At 42.5% G+C, this 24113-nt stretch overlaps 2 protein-coding genes across 6 annotated transcripts in view; one reads left to right on the top strand and one right to left on the bottom strand.

The window, feature by feature from the left end:
* The first annotated feature begins 241 nt into the window (after positions 1–241).
* On the top strand, positions 242–9859 carry LOC125285612 (meiosis initiator protein-like). Its single transcript, XM_048230142.1, has 12 exons — positions 242–323; positions 677–760; positions 919–1021; positions 1153–1258; positions 2140–2265; positions 3578–3787; positions 4235–4313; positions 4603–4817; positions 6817–6899; positions 7057–7292; positions 8864–8953; positions 9703–9859. The coding sequence occupies exons 2-12, from the start codon at positions 705–707 to the stop codon at positions 9857–9859; spliced, it is 1461 nt and encodes a 486-aa protein (XP_048086099.1). The 5' UTR covers positions 242–323; positions 677–704.
* A 508-nt stretch (positions 9860–10367) lies between these two features.
* The window catches only part of itpkca (inositol-trisphosphate 3-kinase Ca), a 38440-nt gene continuing 24694 nt past the window's right edge, over positions 10368–24113 (bottom strand). For 2 of the 5 annotated variants that reach the window (XM_048230567.1, XM_048230566.1), the window contains 12 exons: positions 20140–20191; positions 19369–19469; positions 17022–17110; positions 16424–16503; positions 15935–16308; positions 13958–14314; positions 13173–13329; positions 12512–12671; positions 12304–12411; positions 12032–12158; positions 11451–11529; positions 10368–11182 (listed from right to left, as the gene is read on the bottom strand). In XM_048230567.1, the coding sequence (XP_048086524.1) occupies positions 11036–11182; positions 11451–11529; positions 12032–12158; positions 12304–12411; positions 12512–12671; positions 13173–13329; positions 13958–14314; positions 15935–16308; positions 16424–16503; positions 17022–17110; positions 19369–19469; positions 20140–20190 (1830 nt within the window). In that variant the 5' untranslated portion in view covers position 20191 and the 3' untranslated portion in view covers positions 10368–11035. Of the gene's footprint in view, positions 11183–11450; positions 11530–12031; positions 12159–12303; positions 12412–12511; positions 12672–13172; positions 13330–13957; positions 14315–15934; positions 16309–16423; positions 16504–17021; positions 17111–19368; positions 19470–20139; positions 20413–24113 lie in introns of those variants that run through there. The other 3 variants (XM_048230561.1, XM_048230552.1, XM_048230571.1) reach the window with 3 other exon arrangements.

Below are 24113 nucleotides of genomic sequence, written 5' to 3'. Positions count from 1 at the left end.
TTTATTAATTTATTATGCATTTAACACAGAGAGATTTTATTTCAGTGTTCCAACATCGATTAACCCGCTCAAAATAAGATTAAGAATTCTTTCCGCTAAGCAACCATGCAGCAACGCCAGCAACCAATAAGCTTCTTGAACCTCTCCAGTGTCCACTCAGTTTGCAAGAAGAATTTCGAATGCATGCACATGTGTTTTGATTGGTTCTGTCACATTCTGAAATTTCCAGCCTGAACCAATGGTGGTTTGTGGCAACCTAGGCACAAAACTTTTTTCCAGGCAGATTTGTCGACCGCGACTTTTATTTTTTCTATCTGCGACTGGTAAGCAAATAACATTTCCAAATGACAAAGCAAGTCGTCTGTTTCTTTTTAAATAATGTCTAATATTATAAACAACCCGTGGGACCAAGCTTTTTTCCGTAGAAGTCGATCTACATCATTTTTCTATCTAGCTAGCAGTCTTTCTAGCTAACGATAGTTTCAGTTAGCTGAAGTCAGTGATAGGATTAGGTTATCTTATTCTAACTGTCATATTTGAACCTTTTCACGTTAACGTTAAACGTTAGCGGATAATATCAGAAAGTCACTACTGAAGTGAAATTTTACTGAACAGAAGAAAGATTTAAAACTGATTATTTGTGACATAATTTAACAGCATTTCCCTAACTTTTCAGCGAGCGTTTCAGCAACCAGGATTTTTAAATGGCAAGGACCAACGCTGCCGGGCAAAGGGCCAAGCCTCAAAGGAGAAGAAGGCAGTAAGGAAAAGCTTATATTTCAATTAATGCTGTGTGGCCTATTTGTGTTTAAAAGATACATAGTAAATACAGATTGTGTTTGTGTACCGCCTGTGAACAGTTAGCACACATTCAAAACAAACTTCATGTATGCTAATATTACTCTGTGTAATTCTCAGTGTGGTGCAGCACGCTTGCGGCACAAATTGGAATAACAACCTAAGAGAAATTGCAAGTTTACTTCCCATTTCTGACACGATGCATGGTAGAGGACTCACGAAGGTATAGTACTGTTGTGCAATGACTCTCTGTCCTTCTCAACCTCTGACTGACCTTGTGCTATGTAAAAACTCAACGTTTTAATTCATTGCAGTGTTTTATTTCTGTATGATGTTTTGTGTATCTGTTCACAGAAAGAAACGCTGGTCCACATGCTGTGGTACTTTGAATTTCTCCAGACACATATAGAGAATCTGCAGGCTCGCCTGCCCCCTGGTTGCCTACCAGTTAATGAAACAGGTCAGTCACCTCCACACACTATGCACTGCTGTGTTGTAACCTACAGTAATGGCCGTTTAAATCTGAAAAGTTGTGTTCAGTGAGTTCGCAAACCATTAAATATTTTTAGTTGACTTAAATGTGTAATGTCTAATCATTCCATTCCGTTATGTGTTAGTAGTAAATCTGTAGTTGCAAGGCCAGTACATGAGAGTTGATTAGTAATGTGTGTCAGATGTGTTAGTAGTAGCCTACATGTGAGTTGTGTTATGTGTTAGTAGTAGCCTACATGTGTAGGTGTGTTATGTGTTAGTAGTAGCCTACACGTGTAGTTGTGTTATGTGTTAGTAGTAGCCTACGTGTGTAGTTGACTCAGATGTGTAATGTCTAGTTGTGTTGTGTTAGTAGTAGCCTACATGTGAGTTGTGTTATGTGTTAGTAGTAGCCTACGTGTGTAGTTGACTCAGATGTGTAATGTCTAGTTGTGTTGTGTTAGTAGTAGCCTACATGTGAGTTGTGTTATGTGTTAGTAGTAGCCTACGTGTGTAGTTGTGTTATGTGTTAGTAGTAGCCTACATGTGAGTTGTGTTATGTGTTAGTAGTAGCCTAGGTGTGCAGTTGTGTTATGTGTTAGTAGTAGCCTATGTGTGAGTTGTGTTATGTGTTAGTAGTAGCCTACATGTGAGTTGTGTTATGTGTTAGTCGTAGCCTATGTGTGTAGTTGTGAGGCCAGTACAAGTGTAAGTATAGAGATGTAGTTGCAGATGTAAATGTAGTAACGTATGTAGTAGGCCTAGAGGTGTACATTAGCTTTATAGGGGGAGAATCAGTGGCATGCATTGTGATAATTAAAACACCTGCTGTTCTCTCTACACCTTGTGATGATATTGTTGACTGTATAGAATCTGAATCGGAGAGTGAGGACAGTATCGTGTCCGAACCCGAATCACCGCCACCTCCTCTTCAGGCCAAACGCAAACGCCAGCGCCTGTGTGCTCGTTCGCAGAGAGGCTCCGAACTCCCCGCAGGTGAGAAACATGTGCACAACCTAACCCTAACCTGCGCACAGCAACACAATTCATGATCTTCATACACATAATGCACAGCAACGCATGATCTACTGTATATACAGTCACGTTACAAAGTTAGCACACCCATGCTAAAGTTGACTAAAAAGAGGAATAAAAAATCATCTTTTGGAAAATGATCTTAATGCCTTAGTTAACAAATTAGGAAAAATCCAACCTTTAAGGACACCAATTTACTTTGAGAATGAATAATGTATCGTAAATAAATAAATGTTCTTCCTTAAAATACAGGGGGCATAAGAAAACACACCCCTATGTTAAATTCCCATAGAGGCAGGCAGATTTATATTTTTAAAGACCAAAATGCAACCTAGGCTTTTTGTGTCTTTTTTTGAATATACCTGAGTCAAACTTTTAAGATTGACCGAATTGTCGTTTTCGGATCAAATGGCCTTTTGAATGGGAGTGGTAGGGGCACTATTATTTCATACTGTACTCATACTATATTCTGACTAGAATTGAATATGACAACGTCAGGCTACTGGACCACTGTCATTATCTCTTTTATCTCTATTTACATGACAAAGGGAAAGCCCTTTTGCTGACCCAAGTACGAATGTCTTACTCCGCTACACTAGATGGAGATATGCGCCCAAACACCACAAACTTTCCATATTAGCTTCATTAGCTTACTTGCTCCCGAACTTTGGATCATCAGTGTAACTAGTTAAATAGTTGACATTATTTGTTAAATGTTTGTATAGACATTCTGGTTGATGTTAATTCATATTTGAGAGAAGGTGCAACTTATAAGTATGTCATGTTGTGGCATAAGGCTTAGGTAGTTAGCTTGCTAACTGTGGCAGAAATCTCTTGCTCCATGTAGTTTCGTGTTGCAGCCACAGGGTCGCAGCAACAGCATGTAGCCTAGCCTACATGAAAGCTGCTACGCATGAATTCATTCAGAATATTTTGAAGGCGTATCAGCTGGATATTCTGTCTCCTCATTTTGTAGTTGAAAATGAAGAGAGATTTTATCTTAGATTTTATTTCATGCATAACATTTCAGTCTCGTCTTTTTCCGTCAAAAATAATGCATGTTAATATAGTCTTAGTCAGTGTTTCAGGACATTGGTGCAGTCTCAACATTGTCTCGTCTTAGTCATGGAAAAAAAGGTTGACAAACATATTTCGTCTCGTCTGACGAAATTATCACTAGGAAGGTGCGCAACTCATGATCTTCATACATTTAACGTGACAACACAGAAAGTTTAGACGCAGGTAAGTAATGCAGTATCTTCTAATTCAACAGGATCGTGGATCAGCATAAAGAGTGAACTGGACAATGATGAGATAAAAGTAGAGTTTCTGCCGGAGGAAGACGACCAGCCCGCCCCCATGTGGCAGAGTGGGCACAACTGGACAGAGCCGGTGTCAGACGATTCCGACTCCGTGTCGACAAGCTCCCCAGACTCCGTGTGCAGCCTCAGTCTGCTGCAGGCAGGGTCTGTTGTGAATGGAGGTAACACCGTCTTTTTGAAATCATTATTCACATTAAATACCTTAATGTGGTTTCGTAACATTAAACATATGTTTCTTTTCAGAGAGTGCTCCGATCAAACTATTATGAGTGAATATCGGCCGATAATGATCGGCGCCCGATCGATCGGAGCATCTCTAGAATGATTAAACATATGATTAATACGTTAATGTGGTTTCGTAATGATTAAACATATAATGTGGTTTCATAACGATTGAACATATGATTAATATGTTAATGTGGTTTCGTAATGATTAAACATATGATTAATACGTTAATGTGGTTTCGTAATGATTAAACATATAATGTGGTTTCGTAATGATTAAACATATGATTAATACGTTAATGTGGTTTCGTAATGATAAAACATATAATGTGGTTTCATAATGATTAAAAATATGTATAATATATGATTCTTTCCTTGTGAAGGACACTGTTCTGCTTGTGATGGACGAACTAGCAGTGAAGATGGAAGTCCTGAGCAGCTTCAGTTCACTCCACCAACAGGGTGGGTGGAACCCATCATATTTTAATAACCTGCAAAGCTAGTCTATCTATTAGCAATCTAGCCAGCTTTTAGTCTGTTAGGTAGTTGCCTTGCTAGATTTAGACAAAAAGATACCTCTTTAAAATGTAAATATTACTGTATATTAATTTGTGGCTGTTTTGAACTACAGTGAATAAATTAAATAGCATATTTTAGACAGCAAGGTTTACAAATTGGGGATACAAGAGAGATTAGCATGACTGAAATCACTGACTGACTGTGTATGTGCATGTTTGTGTGTCCCGTGAAGGTCAGCACTGATGTCCTTGAGAGAGCACCGGAGTGACGTGTTTGAGCAGGGTGATGAGGGGGAGTCTATATGCAGTGCAGGCTCCACTCCTCTGATGCCCAAGATGCCGTTGTTCGGGACGGGCCGGACGCTGAACCTCAGCCCCTCACTGCTGACCTCCCCCACACGTGGGGTCTGCCACGAGCTCCTGCCGCAGGGCCAGGAGGACCTTCAGAGTAAGACGTGCGCTAGCACGCACACAGGCACACACAGCCACACACTTGCGCGCTAGCACACACACAGCCACACACTTGCGCGCTAGCACGCACACAGTCGCACACTTAGAGCATTGTAGGGGTGTTACGATTCTCCAAATCCTTGTTTCGATTTCATTTTCGATTTTAAAGTCATGATTCGATTCGATGTTCAATCTTTTTTTAATATTACTATTGGGGCACTCCTTATGTCGTTTGCTTTTTTTGGCCTTTTCCTATTCTGTTTCGGGGGCTTTTATTTTGAAACCGCTAGTTATTTTGAAACCGTTCCAACCACGAGGCTGTGAACAGAACAAACATTAAACAGAGACGTGAACATAGTGAAATAAAACAACACAGAATGATAATTTGATTGTTTCAGCAGACTTGGAAGAGACCCAAGGTTAGTGTTCATGGAATATCCACTTATCAATGTGCATTTTATGCCTTATAGTAATTTTAGACTGTAACTAGACTAAGTTAGTGTTAATTGACGTGAATGAACAACAAAGTACTTCCACACCGGTGATTTTAGAGTAGCAAGACGGGCTTTAATTTCGGTTGGTTGATGTTTTTTCTTTCTAACTGGCTGCCAAAAGTTAGGAGGGTTGACGCCACAGTCTATATCAGTGGTCCCCAAACTACGGCCCGCCACCTCATTTTGGGTGGCCCCCCAAAACATGTCCGTGGTATATAGCATCTGGCCCGCACGGGAGTACAACATCGTCAAACTATGACCTCCGCAATTTCCCCCATTCATTCTCTATGGCGAGTCTTAACAGTACACATGTAATACTCTTTTTGTCCACTGGTGGTTGTTTTGGCGCTGTTTCACGTTTGCCATCGTAAACGGAATGAAATGTATAGTAGGCCTACTGTACCTGCAAACAATGTAAGAGGCCTCTGCTGACTGCATCAGTGCTCAAAGTATTCTAAAAGTTTATCCATTAATTGTTAATAACTAACTAACATCTATTCAAGTCATATTTCTGGGACTTTCTGGGATAATTATTTCTATTTTTTATTCACTCGTTCAAATGTTCATACAAAGAGTTCACAAAGTTCTCATAAGGTGAGTGAAAGTTAGAATGGTGGTAATTTCAGACCACTTCAGCACTTCCTAAAATTCTCAGAGTTTGAGAACTTTAAATTGTTTGTAGGATATTCACAACATGTGCTGTGTATTCAAAGACACAGAGTTCAGAGTTCACACATTTTTAATAAAATATACATTTGGGACTCCCTGCTAATACTTTTGGGAATGCAAAAGTATTTTTATTAGTAGGCCTATTATTTAATTTGAGCTACATTTTACACTGATATGGCATGATGGAAATATAAACACAGCTAACAGTGGTATTAAATTGCAATAGCCTATGATTAAATGTAATTGAATATTCAACTAAGGTAGACTGCTGTTCACAGCACTAAGCTATTTATGGTTACTGATACTCAGAGTTTCTGGCCCTCTCTTAGAGCCAGGCATAGTGAGCTGGCCCTCGGAAGAAAAAGTTTGGGGACCACTGGTTTAACATGTGTGTGAATGTGTGTTTTTGCGCAGTGGACGTAAAATTGGGGTGTGGCTTACATCATCGATTCTACCTTTGAGTTCAAAGTTCGAGATTGAAATGTAATTTTGATCGATTTTGACTTAAAATCGAAATTGTGACACCCCTAATGAGTTGACAACACAAGGCTGACGCACGAATGTGGCTGAATGTGGTATAAGTGATATTGTTCCATGTGTTGGTGGTGGTCAAGATGGTGGAGGCACAGGCCATGTGGATAGGACTTTGTAAATAGACACACAGCACTGCTAGGGAGGTATTCATAGAAAAAGGGTTGTGTGATGAAAGGAAATGTAACTAAACAGACATAATTAAAGTTAAGACAAAATATGTGCTTAACAGGTTCAGCATGTAGACTTTAAGTGAGACAAATCATTTTGCACTGATGCTAATTACATTTGTCTTTTTCACAGCTTTGTTTGAGGACGTGTGGGTTAACTCTGAGGCCAATGTCTCCAAAATAGCGAGTCTTCAGTCCAGCCAATCAAATGACTCAGTAAGACCCTTTTTTTCTACAAACTGGTAAAATCCAAGTCCATGTTCAAATCCATCACATTATTTTGACACTCGATTGGTCACGGTGTAGCTTGATGATGTTGCGGTTGCAAGCTCCTGGTTGGTCACGGTGTAGCTTGATGATGTTGCGGTTGCAGGCTCCTGACTGGTCAGGCCGGAGGGGCAGGAAGCTAAGCGTGGCTCTGACGTCCTCTCAGAGCGATGAGGACGAGGTGGGCCAGGATGACATCACCTGGACGCCGCAGCTGATGAAGGTGCGCCATCGGAGGAAACCCCGGGCCAAGGTGCCGCCAAAAGCCGTGCCAGACGCCAAGAAGAAGTGCGTCAATGGCTTCATCATGTTCTGCCGCATCAACAGGAAGCTCTACCTGCAGTGAGTTGGGGAAGGGAAGCTAACAAGATGCTCTACCTGCAGTGAGTTGGGGAAAGGAAGCTATCTTTAACAGGATGCTCTACCTGCAGTGAGTTGGGCAAGGGAAGCTAACAAGATGCTCTACCTGCAGTGAGTTGGGCAAGGGAAGCTAACAAGATGCTCTACCTGCAGTGAGTTGGGCAAGGGAAGCTAACAAGATGCTCTACCTGCAGTGAGTTGGGCAAGGGAAGCTGTCTCTGTGGTTATATGGACAGTCAGTGATGGAGTAGGCTGGTAAATAATGCCTAATATACCTCAAACCATAAATATCACAATCTCACTAAATTCAGTTTGATTAATTATTGATAAGGCAGATGGGGGGTTTACATTGTATTTTGCCAAAAAGTTTTATGGTTCTATGGTTCAACGGGAGATACAGATACACACACTACAGGGAAAGGGAGCGTGGCAGAGAGGGCAAATGCATGGGCACTTAGAGGGCAAATGCATGGGCACAGAGAGGGCAAATGCATGGGCACTTAGAGGGCAAATACATGGGCACTTAGAGGGCAAATACATGGACACAGAGAGGGCAAATACATGGGCACTTAGAGGGCAAATACATGGGCACTTAGAGAGGGCAAAAATGCATGGACACTTAGAGGGCAAATACATGGACACAGAGAGGGCAAATAATGTAAATGTAAATCAGGTTTGTAGGCCTATGTTGGTGATAGACGGTCCAAATCAACCAATCAGATAAACGAAGCATTCTTCTAATGCCATCTTTTAACATACAAGTTAGATAAGTAGCTAACGTTAACGTTTTTAAACTTACTATTTGTATGTGACATGAACCTCATCAACGACAATCCCCCACCAAGTTTTCATGGTAGGCTACACGTCTGAAGAAAGCATATTCCTTCTCGTTACGTAACTAAGATTCAGTGCTACCAAACACTAACTGGAATTGGCCGTTGAGGATGTCTGTGTCCTTCATTCCTCCCAGCTACATTGCAAAGAGTCCTACATGTAGCTTCCTAGCTTCCCCAGGAATACTCAAATATTCGGATAAAACTTCAGCGATATCTATGCTCATCTCATCCGTGGAAGTCGCCATGTTGTTTAGATCGAAAAGTAGCTTCTTGTTGCGTCACACCTAAACCCGCCTCAAAACCAACGCTGATTGGACGTTCGTTTGGCAAACTGCTCCAAATTTTCTTTATCGGGGAGATGCCAGACTGATCTGCAAGTGAAAATCTGAAGCTTGCGAGATCAGGATGGTCTCACGAGGCTACTAACCAGTAGGCCACGACTGCCCCAGTAATACATAGACCTTGACAGTCCCACCCCTCCTCCGAGAGAGCTTAGTTTCCGGAAGTAAGTTTCCCATTAATTTCTCCCATCGACGTCTGGGAAAATCCGTATCTAAAGAGCTTTAGACCTTAGGCTAACCAGCTATGGCGTAACTCATAAGCATACAACATATCAATAAATATTCATGAACACGGTGGGAATTTTTTTGTTGATATTGTACAGGTTTAATAGTGACATACAAATGACATAAGAATGTGCTCTTGACATCTTTTCAGATCCCGGCCGGCCACCCCCTCCACAGTGGTCACCAAGGCCCTGGCAAACATCTGGCATCACCTGCCCAAGCAGGAGCGACGCATCTACTGGTCAGTGGCCACTTTGCATCAATCTTATTAACATGGACATGGCAGTTAGTAGTGAGCACATCAATCTTATTAACATGGACATGGCAGTTAGTAGTGAGCACATCAATCTTATTAACATGGACATGGCAGTTAGTAGTCTAGAGGAATACGCCTGGATTCAGGGGGAAATAGGGTGGGGGGAATGTCTCTGATTTGGAACAAAGCTTTTTTCAATATCCAATCACAGAGAGGTGGCAGACCTTGTGAGTAAGCATGTGTACTGCGTGTTTCATGAAAATACCGCCGACAGTGGACTAACAACCAAAACAATGGCGTTTAGTTTGCCTTTGTAGCCATCTCTGGCTAGCCTTGGCTTAGGCAAATGAGACATAACTTCTGCAGAGGTTTAAAGCAAATGTTTTTACGAATTTCTTCAAAAATCGACTCTAAACATGCTTCAATTATGTTTGAATCGGCAGCAATTTCGCACTGGTTTCAGTAGGAACTTTTCCCCATGAACACAATGGAAGTGAGATCAGTGGGCGTCTCTGAAAGTAGCTGTTTTCCGGTTGTGAAGGTTTTGGCCCAGAAGTTAGTTCAGCATGCGAGCTTCTGGGTACCCAGATTAGGTAGTTAGTAGTTAGTGAGCGCATCAACGTTAGTAACATGAACATGGTTGTTAGTTGTGGGAGCCTCGCCAGTCCACCTTGTGAAGCTAGTGCAGCTGAAGCTCTGGTCAGTGTGTGTGACGTCCTTCATGTCATCTGCAGCCTGAAGGCACGTCGCTACAGCTGCCAGGAGAACCGCAACGTGCGTGTGCAGGAGGAGGAGGACGACTCGGGCGAGGAGTGCGTGCCGAGTCCCCTGCACCTGCTCCTGGCCGACCGACGCCTTTGTGCCGCTGCCAGAGGAGAGCCGGAACCCTGAACACGGCCCATGGTTGCCATGACTAACACACACACAAACACTGGAGCTGTCTGAACGTGGCCAGCTTTTAGGGCATTTTAGGGAATTCCTGTTGCCATTGTTTTAAATTAACAGCACAGAATTGGCTCGCTGAATTATATTTATTCTCTGACAAAATTGAATTGGACAAGGGCTGTTTCAACTAAATCTGTTTACTTTTTTGTATGAACTCTGTGTTACAGACTTTTTGGTCAACTTCATTCAAAACTTGGTCATTACTATAAAGTACTTTTTGTTTATTTGCATTGAAAACAGGGCCGATGTAACCTTATGCTGGCAAGGCCTAACTTCACCTTTTATATTTTTTTAATTGCATTTATTTTGTAGTGTTTTATTAACATTATCCAAATGTTTGACGTTTGTAATAGTGGAAAACAAACATGTCTTCATCATTGTTTATTTGTTTGTTTATTTGTTTATGTTCGAGGTATTCTTTTAGTGGAAATCAGAAAGACAGAGACTGAAAGGATTGAATGTTTCCATGATGTGGTGTGATACATGGTTTGTATTTATTTATTACCTATTTATACATGTTTTCTACATTCATATTTAAAATTAAGGCAAAGGTTCCTTCCTCATCCCGAGCAATTCTGTTTCATGTGTTAGTAGAAGTCAACAGGGCTATTGCATCTCCTTTAACTTCACAAAGTAGTTTTTTTTACCGCCAAGACTTTTTTAGTTTTTTAGGTTATAATGGAAACCAATGGAGACTGTTCTACTTATGATTGGCTGTTTTATCAGAAGATTATTTGTCTATACATAGTACAGACTACCCTTAAATGATCTGCATTACTGGAGCAATAAAAGAAACATGTTTTTGATATGTTACCCGTGTCCCTGTGGTTAATGGAATATACCTCAAGTTCCATTTTATATCATGTGACCGACTAAACAACAGACCTATTTGTCAGTAATATTACAGAAATGAAGCACACACACATATAAACACACACGCTTCAGATAGGTCCATGGGAATGTTCCGCTGCGCTATCTGGCCTCTCTGAGGGCCTCTTCTCATTGGACGTCCCCGGGCCTGCCTCTCTGAGGGCCTCTTCTCATTGGACGTCGCCAGGCCTGCCTCTCTGAGGGCCTCTTCTCATTGGACGTCGTCGGGCCTGCCTCTCTGAGGGCCTCTTCTCATTGGACGTCGCTGGGCGCGACGCTGAACATGCTCTTGAGTTTGTGCAGCTCCTCGTAGGCGAACAGCGACTCCTCCAGCAGGTGGTGGTTGTTCTTGCGCAGACTCTCCACCTCCGCCAGGAGCACCAGCTTATCCCTCCTCTCCTGCCACACACACACACCACACACACACACAGCACACATACACACAAGCACGCACACACACACACAGAGGAAGAAGTAAAACCCACATAGAGCTTCTGTGGAATGTGTGTGTGCAGGCAAGTTGTTCTCAGTATGCGTAGGTGTGTATGTGGCTATTTTCCAAGGTTGTAAATCTCTAGGAGTTATCTGTGTTTACAAACTGTATGTGCAGTTGTGTGTATGTGAGTATAGTGTGTGTGCTAAATGTAACATGTGATCCCAGCAATACCTTGTTCAGGTCACTCTTGAGCTCCCCTAGTATTGTCTCCAGATAGTAGAGTTGCCTGGCGAGCTCTCCCGAGTCCTCACTGTTACCATGACACCAGAGAGAGACGCATCAGACCAGAGCACTCACATGAGCATACGCATGGCATGCTACTATAGTGGGGGCCTTAAGCACATTTCCGCACAAATTCTGCGTATAAACATTTCTATGTGTTTCCCATGATCAATTAAGTTGAAAAAGACATCAAGTTTGTATTTGTAGCTCATGTGGTTAAAAGCTAGTCGGAACCCTTTTCGGGCAGCGGCCATATTGGATTTGCCGCCATCTTGGCCCCAAAGGGTCGCTGGCTCCGGCGCCCTAGCTAAATCATTTCAGTAGAACTTGAGCTACATCTGTACCAAATTTGGCGCTTCTAGATGAATTTGCGCAAAATGACCCCCCACTAATGTGCACTCACGTGATATGTTAATATGACTTGTGTATGATGATACATTTCACACGGATACTGTGCATATGACTTCTATAGGATTATTCAGATAAGTTGTATATTATCTCTGTGGAGATTAATGTAAAAAGTTCAATACCCCTGCTGCATGGTGGAGTCTTCCAGAAGCATCTCAGGGGGACCCTGGCTCACTGAGTTGCTCTCCGGTACTGTCCCCATTTCTTGATACTCGCTCGTCGTACAAATCGAAGCCATTTTATCCTTCACTGTGAAACCAAATAGAGAGCCAAGCTGTCACATCGTACTTGTTTCAAAGGAACATCCTGTCTTCAGGGACCACCAGCCACCTCTTTTCTCATCCTGCTGGTCATTAATCAGCTGTCCAGCTCCAGGGCAGATGCAGCAGCGTACCTGACGGAGGGACCAGCGTGCCTGGCGGAGGGACCGGGCTGTGCGTCTCCCTAAAGGGTTTCATGTTCCAGACTGAAGTGTCACTGAGCTCAGACACTGACCCAAATCCTGTGTAAGAAATAACCACATCATCCTGCTGCTCTCAGAAGAGGAGGATGCATTTATCCACATTTCACTGTAAAGATTGGAGGCTAACATAACATCCTACCGTTCCTGTTGAGCTGTGCTGAAGCCCTGCTGTGTGCACGTGCTGGAGAACCCTGCGGCTGGGCCATAGTAGGACTGTGGGGAACATCTGCTGAGTCTCCAGGATACTGATCTAACGTTCCGTCTATGTTCTGTAGAGACGATAACGTTCCGTCTATGTTCTGCAGAGATGAAAGCATTCTGTCTATATTGAGACGATAACGTTCCGTCTATGTTCTGTAGAGACGATAACATTCTGTCTATGTTCTGTAGCGACGATAACGTTCCGTCTATGTTCTGCGGAGACTATTGGTATCCAGCCTTGTCTTTCACTTCATGTCAGAGTTATCAGTCTGGCATCATGCATTAGCAGTCAAGTTTATTTATATAGCGCATTTCATACACAGAGGTCATTCAATGTGCTTTACCTAAACAAAAGCAAACAGTAATAACTAATAAAAGCATAGAAAGCAAAGAATAGTTTAAAAAGTAAAGATCGCACTCATAAGATGCATTATCATGTCATAGATCACGCATTATCAGTCATGCATCATGCATTATCAGTCCACCATTATATATGGCTTACAATTTTATTTTTGCAATGAAATCCTTTTAAGGCAGTGGAAATATGTCAGCATGTCAAAACTATGATTAATAAATGATGCCAGTATCTGATCACTTACTGTAACTTTACCGTGATCAACCGTATCACCCACAACTAGCAGTTTTCTGAGGTCCTCTTCGACTTGGGTTCTACGGGTCAGCAGGGGAGACTGACCCGTCCTGCGCATGGCAGACAGCAGCGGCTGACCAAACACATTTGTCTTCACATCCACCTGACTGCATGAGCAAAGACATGCCTACAACTCATGATTGACATCTCCTTACACTTATACACTTAGTAAAAGACACGCCTACAACTCATGATTGACATCTCCTTACACTTATACACTTAGTAAAAGACATGCTTACAACTCATGATTGACATCTCCTTACACTTAGTAAAAGACACGCCTACAACTCATGATTGACATCTCCTTACACTTAGTAAAAGACATGCCTACAACTCATGATTGACATCTCCTTACACTTATACACTTAAACAGTAAAAGTATTACTGTTTAGTGTAATGTAAATTAACTTCATGCAGTAAGATCTCCTCTGCAATGTAGCTTGTTATATTATATCATTGTTGTAAGTCACTTGGATAAAAGCGTTTGCTAAATTCATAGATGTAAATGTAACTTCTTCAACACTCATAATATGAATAAAGTCAATACAAAACAACTGATGATTTCAACTCTCATATGCTCATAAAGTCAATAAAAAAACAACTGATTTCTGCTATCTTAATGTATTTTTATCCAGTGTTAATTAAATGACAAGCTCTTCTGCTAATTAAATGACAAGCTCTTCTGCTATCTTCAGGTGTTTTGTACTTGACGTGTAAATGACAGTTCAAACTCACCTGTTTGGTCCAGCTGAGCTACCTGCGTTTCCCACCATGGCCTTGTCTCTGTGTTCTGATTGGGTGTGCTCATTCATAATGGTACCGGACTGCAGGTAACGGTGTGGCTTGACCGGTGCAGGCTGATGGACAAATCTCTGGGTTTGCTGCGGACCAGAACCACCTTGGCTCTGCTGCCAGTGGGTCAGTGGATGTGTGTTAGAGGGCTGCATTTTCATATGGTGCTGAATGGGATGGAAGTGATGCTGGCTCGGTGGGCTTGCGTTAGGAGGAGAGGTTGGAGTTATGGTGGCTCTCATAGACATGGGTTTCTCCACCACAGAAATCTTAAGCCCCTGGGGGGAAATGCATAACCTGCTATGGAGGCAGAAAAAACAGAAAAGATTAGGGCATTGAATTTAGTGCCTCATATACATAAGCTAGTTACCTATCGGAAAGTTACTCCACCCGTGCCCTAATTTCGCCCTTTTACGTGTATGTGTCACTTAATATTCATTTCTATACATCTCAAGATGGTGGATTCCTAAAGAAACGCAAGCACCCACCCCATAAGGATATCTAAATGATCCCTGTACCAAAATTACATTGTACAGTAACTGGAAGAGCTGTAAACAGTGTTGTAAGGCTGCGTGTACAAAACCGCTTGGAGCTCCACTGGAATTTTGATTCCGCAACAATAATTCTCAGTATAACCGTTGATGTGCCGAGTGAGTGGGCCGGTGTGTCAGTTTGGCTGGTGGTCATGTTAACTGGTGATATTTGCATAAAATCAGTCAATATTCAACAAGGCCCTGCCTACTTCTTAAGAGCGGTCTGCCACACACATCAACACCCCCCTCCACCCAACTCTGCCTCCACCCCTCAAGTGCCGAGCTAGGTTCACATTTTTACAAAGTCTACAGTGAGCGACAGAATAGGAAGAAAGATCTGAAGCCAAAGACACGTGGACATCACCAGTTCATGTCTTTACTGCATGTCCACTTAAGCACGATCACCAGTTCATGTCTTTACTGCATGTCCACTTAAGCACGATCACCAGTTCATGTCTTTACTGCATGTCCACTTAAGCACGATCACCAGTTCATGTCCACTGCATGTCCACTTAAGCATGATCACCAGTTCATGTCCACTGCATGTCCACTTAAGCATGATCCACACAAAATGCTGTGCGAACAGGAAAGTCTCAAAGCAATAGGCTACATCTAAGTAGGCTAGCCTAAGTGAACGTTTTGCACTGCTGAACGAGTACAGTAGCCGAACTTGCAGATGGCCTTGCGAGTGTCTAATGTAGGCTGTGGGCTGCCACAATAGTTGAAAGTAGAGAGTATTGAAACAGGACAAAATCGCGATTCTGGGTCGAGACAGACATACCTAATATGGATCTAATAAAATGAAACACAGCTATCAGTTGACGTGTGGCACAGGTTGAAAGAGACTGTTTGTGTCGAGATAGACCTACACATTCGTCATGTGAGATGGCCCACAATAACAATGATACATGATAACGTTTGCAAATGACTGAATTGTTTCATTTTTACCCCCAAAATGGAATAAAATGTTAAGTGGGATCAGCGAGGCAAAGATGAACCTACTTTATTGATTGCAAATAAATAAATATTACAAATATCAGCAGTTAACATGATCAGCAGCCAAACTGGCAAACCAGAAACAGGGCCCTCAGCAGACCATCAGCTCTGAGCATGGTAAACACAACCGGATATTATAGGTAAGAACCAAACCAGATTTTCATTTGGCTACTGAAAAATGCAAGGTTCATCAATCAAATATTATTTTCAAGTATTAAAAAACATCTTAGTTTTTAGATTTTTCAAACGAAAGGGCGGAAATTGGTAGCCTACTTTTACAATATGATTCCACATTTATTTGTAGAAGTTGCAATTAAAGTTAAATGAGAAGCAATATACAGTACATACAGTAAATAGGATAAGAAATGACCCAACAAAGCCCATTTGCTACCTGGGCTTGGGGACCAGCGTTTTGCAGCGCGGCACTGGGAGGGTGTGGTAGTAGAACCCCTGGGCTGGGTCCAGGAGAGGGGCCTGTGGGCCAAATCTGGCCCAGAGGCGGCGCTGTTGGCTGGGGGACGCGTCCTGCCTCCTGAGGGCCTGTGGGGTCACTCTGGGGGTGAAGTACTCGGACTCCGAGTCGGGCGTTTCCACCCTGGAGCGGCCCGTACGGGTGGGGGTAACGTGTGAATCCATCTCCACGCTGAGATAGCCCTCAGAGCCATGCGTCCACTCCTCTGTGCTCCACCCGCTCAGAGCCTGTCCCCTGCACTGCACCCTGGGACTGCTCTTCTCAAACAGCTGGCGGATGCATGGAGCCTCAGACTATGAGAGATCATTGGATAAGCTTTTGATCATGAACATCGTCATTAAGAAAAGAGAGTTACAAGGGCCTTTATGCAGATGTTTATCATCACATCAGAGAAAACATCAAACTCACCCTTGAGAGGACATTGTTGTTCTGATGATGGCTGTATTGATTTGACCTCTGCTCCCTTTTGACCACCTGGTGAGCAACGCCTGCCCAGTGTACACAACATATATACTCACACACACAACCTACATAACACATATGTACACCCTACACTATAAACTCACACACAGCCTACATAACACATAATGTACACCCTACACTACAAACTCACACAGCCTACATAACACATATGTACACCCTACACTACAAACTCACACACAGCCTACATAACACATATGTACACCCTACACTACATACTTACACACAGCCCACATATCTAAAGCTGTTCTCTTTAATCATACATGACCACTGATATCCATCATCATCATCATCAGCACAGCAGTAAGGCGTGAGGCTCCAATGTGTGTGTACTGTGTGTTTAGAGGTTGCCAGTGTGTCTGTACTGTGTGTTTAGTGGTTGCCTGTGTGTCTGTACTGTGTGTTTAGAGGTTGCCTGTGTGTCTGTGCTGTGTGTTTAGAGGTTGCCTGTGTGTCTGTACTGTGTGTTTAGTGGTTGCCATTGTGTCTGTACTGCATGCTTTGTCTGTACTGTGTGTTCTGTCACCATTCTGTCCTCTGTCTGTAATGGCTCCTCTGTTCCACTCCACACTGTGATGACCCTCCTGTGCCACCGGGGTGTGTCGAAACCCATGACTGTGACAACATTAACACAACGTTAACACAACATATGAAACCCATGACTGTGACAACATTACATACACAACGTTAACACGACGTTAACATTATCATATACAACACAACTTATGAAACCCATGACTGTGACAACATTAACACAACGTTAACACGACATATGAAACCCATGACTGTGACAACATTAACACAACGTTAACACGACATATGAAACTTCCTGCGGAAACTCAGGCGAGCAAGTGCTCCACCAGCCATCATGACCACATTCTACCGAGGCACCATTGAGAGCATCCTCTCCAGCTGTATCGCTGTGTGGGGCGGAAGCTGCACTGAATACAACAGGAAAGCCCTGCAGCGCATAGTGAACACAGCTGGAAGGATTATTGGTGCTTCACTCCCCTCCCTGAAGGACATTTACACCTCCCACCTCACCCGCAAGGCGACCACAATTGTGAGTGATGCAAGTCACCCCGCTCATAATTTGTTTGATCCACTGCCCTCTGGGAAGAGGTACAGAAGCCTGCGCTCCCGCACCACCAGACTCACCAACAGCTTCATACACCAGGCTGTTAGGATGCTGAACTCTCTCCCCCTTCTCCACCCTCAGCTATATAACATCCTGGACTTTGGACCCATAATGGCTGCCTTGCACTACTCCACTTGCACTACTCCACTTGTACACTTGCACACTTTGCAACTTGTTGTTGTTGTCCTGTTGTCCTGAAAACACTTCTGAACACACTTCTGCTGCTCTTACATAACTTGCACCACTATGCCACTTGCATACTTAGGTCAAACAGAACTACCTCAGCTATTTATTGGCCTGACTTTTGCACTATTATATTGACTGTCCACTGTATGCACAATTGCACATTTTCAACTCAAATTTTGCTGCTCTTATTTTCTTCATTGTATGTGCCTTCTTATTTTTACTTTTTATATTGTTTACTTGAATGTTATGTTTGTCTGTGGACCTAATTGGTAAAATATGTCTTGTCTCCACCGTGGGATAGTGGGAAACGTAATTTCGATCTCTTTGTATGTCTTGACATGTGAAGAAATTTACAATAAAGCAGACTTTGACTTTGACTTTGAAACCCATGACTGTGACAACATTAACACAACATTAACACAACGTTAACACGACATATGAAACCCATGACTGTGACAACATTACATACACAACGTTAACATGATCATATACAACACGACTTATGAAACCTATGACTGTGACAACATTACATACACAACGTTAACATTATCATATACAACACGACTTATGAAACCTATGACTGTGACAACATTACATACACAACACTGACATTATCATCTACAACACGACTTATGAAACCCATGACTGTGACAACATTACATACACAACGTTAACATTATCATATACAACACGACTATATGACAATGACAATATTACAGTACATACACAATGTTAACATTATCATATATGTAACGGAGTGTAACAGATGCCAGCTAGCTTAGCTGTGCTTGTGAGACGTTAGTAAAACCTCACTCCCCGACGCCTCAAGAGTGCTGCTGGCATGCGAGCCAGTAGCCTGGGCTATTGGCTCAAGTATTAGCGCGCTCACCTCCCGATCCGAGGTGCTGCTGTTCGCGGGTTCGAGTCCGGGCGTGTGCAGGTTCAACACAACGCAGGTTACATTGGTGCCGTGACCCGGATCGGGAGTGAGGTTTAGGGGGGTGAGTGTAACGGGTGCCAGCTAGCTTAGCTGTGCTTGTGGAACGCCTTGCGGGTGAGGTGGGAGGTGTAAATGTCCTTCAGGGAGGGGAGTGAAGCACCAATAATCCTTCCAGCTGTGTTCACTATGCGCTGCAGGGCTTTCCTGTTGTATTCAGTGCAGCTTCCGCCCCACACAGCGATACAGCTGGAGAGGATGCTCTCAATGGTGCCTCGGTAGAATGTGGTCATGATGGCTGGTGGAGCACTTGCTCGCCTGAGTTTCCGCAGTCTACTGTATGAGTGTGGTACATACAGTCTTTTTCCTAGGTGTTGGTGTGCACAACACACTGAAAACAGGAGCATGATAGTGATCTGTCTTAAAGCAGAGGGTTAAACTACAACGCCAGGGTTCTGGCTTAATTAACTTGGGGAGTACCGCTGATCTCAAAACAATATGTCACTTCAGAAGCAATACAGTAGTAAAGCATTCTTTTGGAGATCAGCGGCTACTCCCCAGGTTGCTAGGGTTACCAGTAACCTGGCCTCGTAGTCTCGCCCTGGGCCTTACCGCCGCTTGTAGAACTGGAACTCTGTGTAGAGCAGGGGCAGCGGAGGCCTCTCCGGAGCGGTCTCTGGCAGAGGTGGGCTATCGTGGCCTCTACAGGGTGCCTGTGGGGCAGACAACTCATTTGACTTCCCATTCATTTCCATCGCATCATATCATATCCTAATCATTTTGTATCATTTCTTGAATTTCCCCTTGGGGATCAATAAAGTATCTATCTATCTCTATCTATCTGTACAGTTATTTTGATTCATTATCATGTTTCATGCTAATTTGCCTTGTAGTGTCTGAGATGAGGAGTCTCTGAAGTCTGAAAGTTAGCATGCTATCTTGTTAGCACGCTATCTAAATGTCTATATTACGTCAGTCAGACTGAGTGATGGCACTACGTGCACCAAGCCAAGAGCAGTGAGCTGGAAACCTCTTTAAACAGAGCAGTAGATTGTCTACACCATCCTCTTGAGATGTAAACATGAATACGGGGTTTGTCTGGACTGAGCAGTGTTGTGCTTTGCTGTGGCTTCAACTATACTAGATGCATTGTGCTGTCAGTGTAGGAAAATGATTAGAAAAATCCTCTGTATAAACATCCAGAATTTAGAATCATAGCCTACATTTAAAACAGGCCTATGTCTACCAGGCACAGTCATAACCCATAACCCATATGTCATAGCCCATAACAAGCCTGTTCCATTAAAACAGTATGAGCTGCTAAAGGCCTATTTGACATTTGTAGAACAATGATGAATACTGAGAGAAGATATTCAGACGTACCGTTAAACAGGAATTGTATAAGCCTGTCAGTGCATCTGTCCAAGTCTCCATTCTCCTCATTAAGGATAAAACAATAAATTGGCGTCAGAATCTGGTAATTTTCATTTAGAAGCTCTGGTAGAATTTCACAGCTGTGTTTCACAACACGGTCAGCTAGGGCAAGTCACTCAGTCGCCTCCCTGCTCTTCACTCCACCTCTCTTCCTCTCTCTCCCACGCTCTCTCTCTCTCCATCTCTTTCTCACACAAACATCTCTCTATATCTCTCCCTCCCTCCATCTCTTTCTTACACAAACATCTCTCTCTCTTTCTCACAGAAACATCTCTATATCTCTCTCCATCTCTTTCTCACAAACATTTCTCTATATCGCTCTCCATCTTTCTCACACAAACATCTCTATATACTATATATCTTCCTTTCCCTCCCTCTATCTTTCTCACTCTCATTTTAGCCCCTCAGTGCTACAGAGATGTAAGCATTTGCTCATTTTGGATGACACCATTGGGCATTTCACACAGTATTTGACAGTATGTTAACAGATAGTATTTTGGATGGAAAAAACATCCAGTGACAACGGTGTCTTTATGGGAGTAAACTGTTATTTGACAGCATGATTAATTCATTTGGCCAACACAGCCCAAGACATCATTGCACCAGTGAAACCGAGGGGCCTTGATTGATAGACTACTGTAGGATATTCTCTTCCTGCTTCCCGCTGCTCTGTTGCTTTTAAGTGTCCCTTATAAACACACTCACATTGGCACTTCTACTGTAGCAATGTGGTCATTTAGACTGTCAGTCGGTCCAACAAAGAGCCCGAATGATATTGGGCGGTAGCCCGTAGGCTAGGCCTATGCATACAGTAGGCCTGCGTCTCTCTCTTTTTGTGTCCATCGACCGCACAGCTGTCTATTGATTTATAAATGCAGACACAGATGACAACTACTTTATCGATTTCTAGTTCGAAAGCTACAATGTTCATGCGATTCCATATCATAGATCTATGTTCCATATCTTTATGACGTGGAAATGCCGGGACATCGCCAATTTTAGCGAGCTGTCAAACTTTGTCTTTCCTTGAATAAGTCCATTAAAATCCCCTATGTAAAAATGTGACAAACGCCTAGGGTTGGTGTGAGAACAAAATGTCTTTAAATGTGCGGCTGGTAGCCAAATGGAGAGACTTTGCGTCACGACTGGCAAAAACAATACAGGTAGGCTATTGATTAATGATAACTTTTTGTTCGACCACTCGAGGCCGCTGCTCCGCTGACTGCAACCTACTGTGTTCTGGTGTTCGTCTCTTCTGGAGAGAGTGCTTCACTTATCAGTGAAACCATTTGAGGTCAATTCTGTTGGAACCAATGTACTCCAAACAGTGATGGGCAAGCTACTTAGAAAATGTAGTGAGCTAATCTACCAGTTACTCTATATTAAATTAAGCTTACCCAAAAAGCTCCCTCAAGACAAACCACACTGTAGCAAGTAAGTTTCATACATTTCACAAAAGTAACTTCTTTGTAATTCGCAAACAAATGAACATAAACCAATAAAGTGAACCAGATTCATGCAAATGACTTTGCCAACATAACTCATAGGTCCGTGTAACGCTTTGCAGTGCTATGTTCTAAATTTGCAGAAAAAATATAAAAATAGGCTTAAAAATCCGTTATCCATTCTTTAGGACGGCACAGTAAATGGGTTATTGTTGCATATTTTGATATGCGAAAATTTCACTTAGCCTAATTATTTATTATTTGTTTATTTACTGTATTATAGTCTACTTATCAAGCATTCACTAGGACTTCTTATCACTCTAGTATCACTCTTTAACCCACCTGTATCTGTTTTTGATTATGAATAAATTGCAAACACTTAATTTCAACATTTATTTATTTATTTAGTCTAGTTACTCTGCTCGCTCCCACTTCCAATCGTTTTTTTATATAGGCCACTGTATATCATGAAACACGTCTCTTTGAGTCATGCCTTTTTATTTGGGAGACTGCAACATACTTCTGTCCGCTAAAACACTTTCATTATTGCTGCGCAAGATCTGGTTAATCCGCACACGCACTGTCTGTCTCTTGTCTCTCCAGCGAAACACTGCACACATAAAACCAGAATAGGCTATTGAAACATCAACGTATTTTTCTTTAGCCTGTATGGTTTTTTTTTCAAGAAACGTCCGTCTGCTAAAACACTTTGGATACCAGTGCACGTTGGCGCAATTATTGTAGGCTACTGTACGCGCGCTATAGCTTGCTCGTTGTCTTTCCAGCTGCACGGGAGGTTTAGACACAATTCAGATACAGTTCAGAACGATGTATATGAAATATATTTTGGGGGAAACGTGTTGCTTCTGGTAATTTTACGTTAGCAGTTGTGTTGTCATGCTGAAAGTGCTATATTTTTCAGATACAGTATAGTTTTCTTTCCGGTACGGCGTACCCTCTCCAAATATTTTAGTGGTACTCCGTACCGGCCAGTACCGGCGTACTTTCACCCTTGCAAATAATTCCCCAAAGCAGAATGCTTTCAAGCATCGACGTCAGTCTAGGCTAAACAAGCTACCCCAAGCACTGTTTGACATGGGACATTTTTGCTTATTTAACACTTTACGCTAGACTATCATTAGGCTAAACGAAGACACAACAGTGAATATGCCTAATTTATCAGTTTATCCATTTATTCATTTCAACAGCAAATAGCCTACATTGCTATAGGCTACGGCCAGGGGCGGACTGGGACCAAAAATCGGCCCTGGCATATTTGTCAAATCGGTCAGGCACACCTAATTTATACAAAATCTTTGCATTACCCTTAAATATGCATACATTTTCAACGGTCATGGAGCACTGAAAGTGATGTAGGCCTCATTGGTTATCTCTCTAACTGATCACAGGTAGGCATGGAGCATATGATCTCCATATTCAAGTAGGCTAACAAGCAATTATTAAAGAAGAGTTTCTGCTTGAATTCAAGGTATCCTTTCAAAATGCAATAGGCTACAATTGACAGCAGCACCAAAAATTACTGAAGCCTATGTGTAAAGAGTTAAATTACCCAGACTGTCTTAAGACATTAATGTAACTTATATCAGTTATCACTGTAGGACAACTGAAACACAAACAGGGCTGTTGCTGGAAATATTTTATTCCTGTAGGCTATACTACCTACCTACATTGCTGGTACATTTTGGAACAGTACAGCTACATGAGCTAATGATCTTTAGTGTCTTCCAGTAGCCTATCGTATAGGTTATATATACTGTATAGCTTAGTTGGCTTGTGCATGACGTGACATTTTGCAACCTACATTTCCGTCAGTCTATTTTAGCCCTTCTTTACCATGATAACCCTTCCAAGATAGAACCCTTCTCTACTTTGAGAGACCAACCACCACTCATGCCATCGATGTTGAATTTTGGGCGTCTGACGGAAACTGATCAATCTGACCAACAATTAACGTCGATTTGACACTATTTTGCTGTCCGGGTTTGCAAATCAATCATTTAGAAAAAATAAGTTGCGCTATTTGTTATTATAATCACAGCACGGCCTTACTATGTTATCATTATAGTCAGCATGGCATGCATGTCACAGCCTACCTGTTCCACCACTGAATTCTTATCATCTATAGCCTCAACTAAGCTCGCACTCCACCTGCTCACTGTCCCTTGCTCTGTATGCTTGCTACATCCTCGTTCAAACTCAACGAACTTCAACATGTTGTTGACATATGCTAGCTTACTTGCAATATTGTATTTTCGAAGCTTCTACATTGGTGTTAATTTTGCACAATTGTCACAACCGGCACCCGCCGCAATTTCGTGTAGGCAACTTCGATTAACTTTTGATGCGCTTTAATCCTGGCTCTGAGCCAAAATGGGAGGGGTGGGGCCTGACGTGAGCTGTTATTGGATCAGTCCAGTGTCAATATTGAAATGTAACCAATGGGCCGCTGATTATCCT

The sequence above is a fragment of the Alosa alosa genome, chromosome 2, assembly GCF_017589495.1.
Source record: "Alosa alosa isolate M-15738 ecotype Scorff River chromosome 2, AALO_Geno_1.1, whole genome shotgun sequence".
Classification (NCBI taxonomy): domain Eukaryota; kingdom Metazoa; phylum Chordata; class Actinopteri; order Clupeiformes; family Clupeidae; genus Alosa; species Alosa alosa.
Note: the sequence above shows the minus strand (reverse complement) of the source record. Positions and strands in the feature narration are given on the sequence as shown.

What these genes read in the sequence shown, in the direction of transcription:
- LOC125285612 (XM_048230142.1), top strand. Translation starts at nt 705, where the DNA reads ATGGCAAGGACCAACGCTGCCGGGCAAAGGGCCAAGCCTCAAAGGAGA. An exon ending in CCTCAAAGGAGAAGAAGGCA is followed by an intron (nt 761 to 918) that starts GTAAGGAAAAGC and finishes TGTAATTCTCAG; the next exon opens with TGTGGTGCAGCACGCTTGCG. An exon ending in AACAGGAAGCTCTACCTGCA is followed by an intron (nt 7,293 to 8,863) that starts GTGAGTTGGGGA and finishes ACATCTTTTCAG; the next exon opens with ATCCCGGCCGGCCACCCCCT.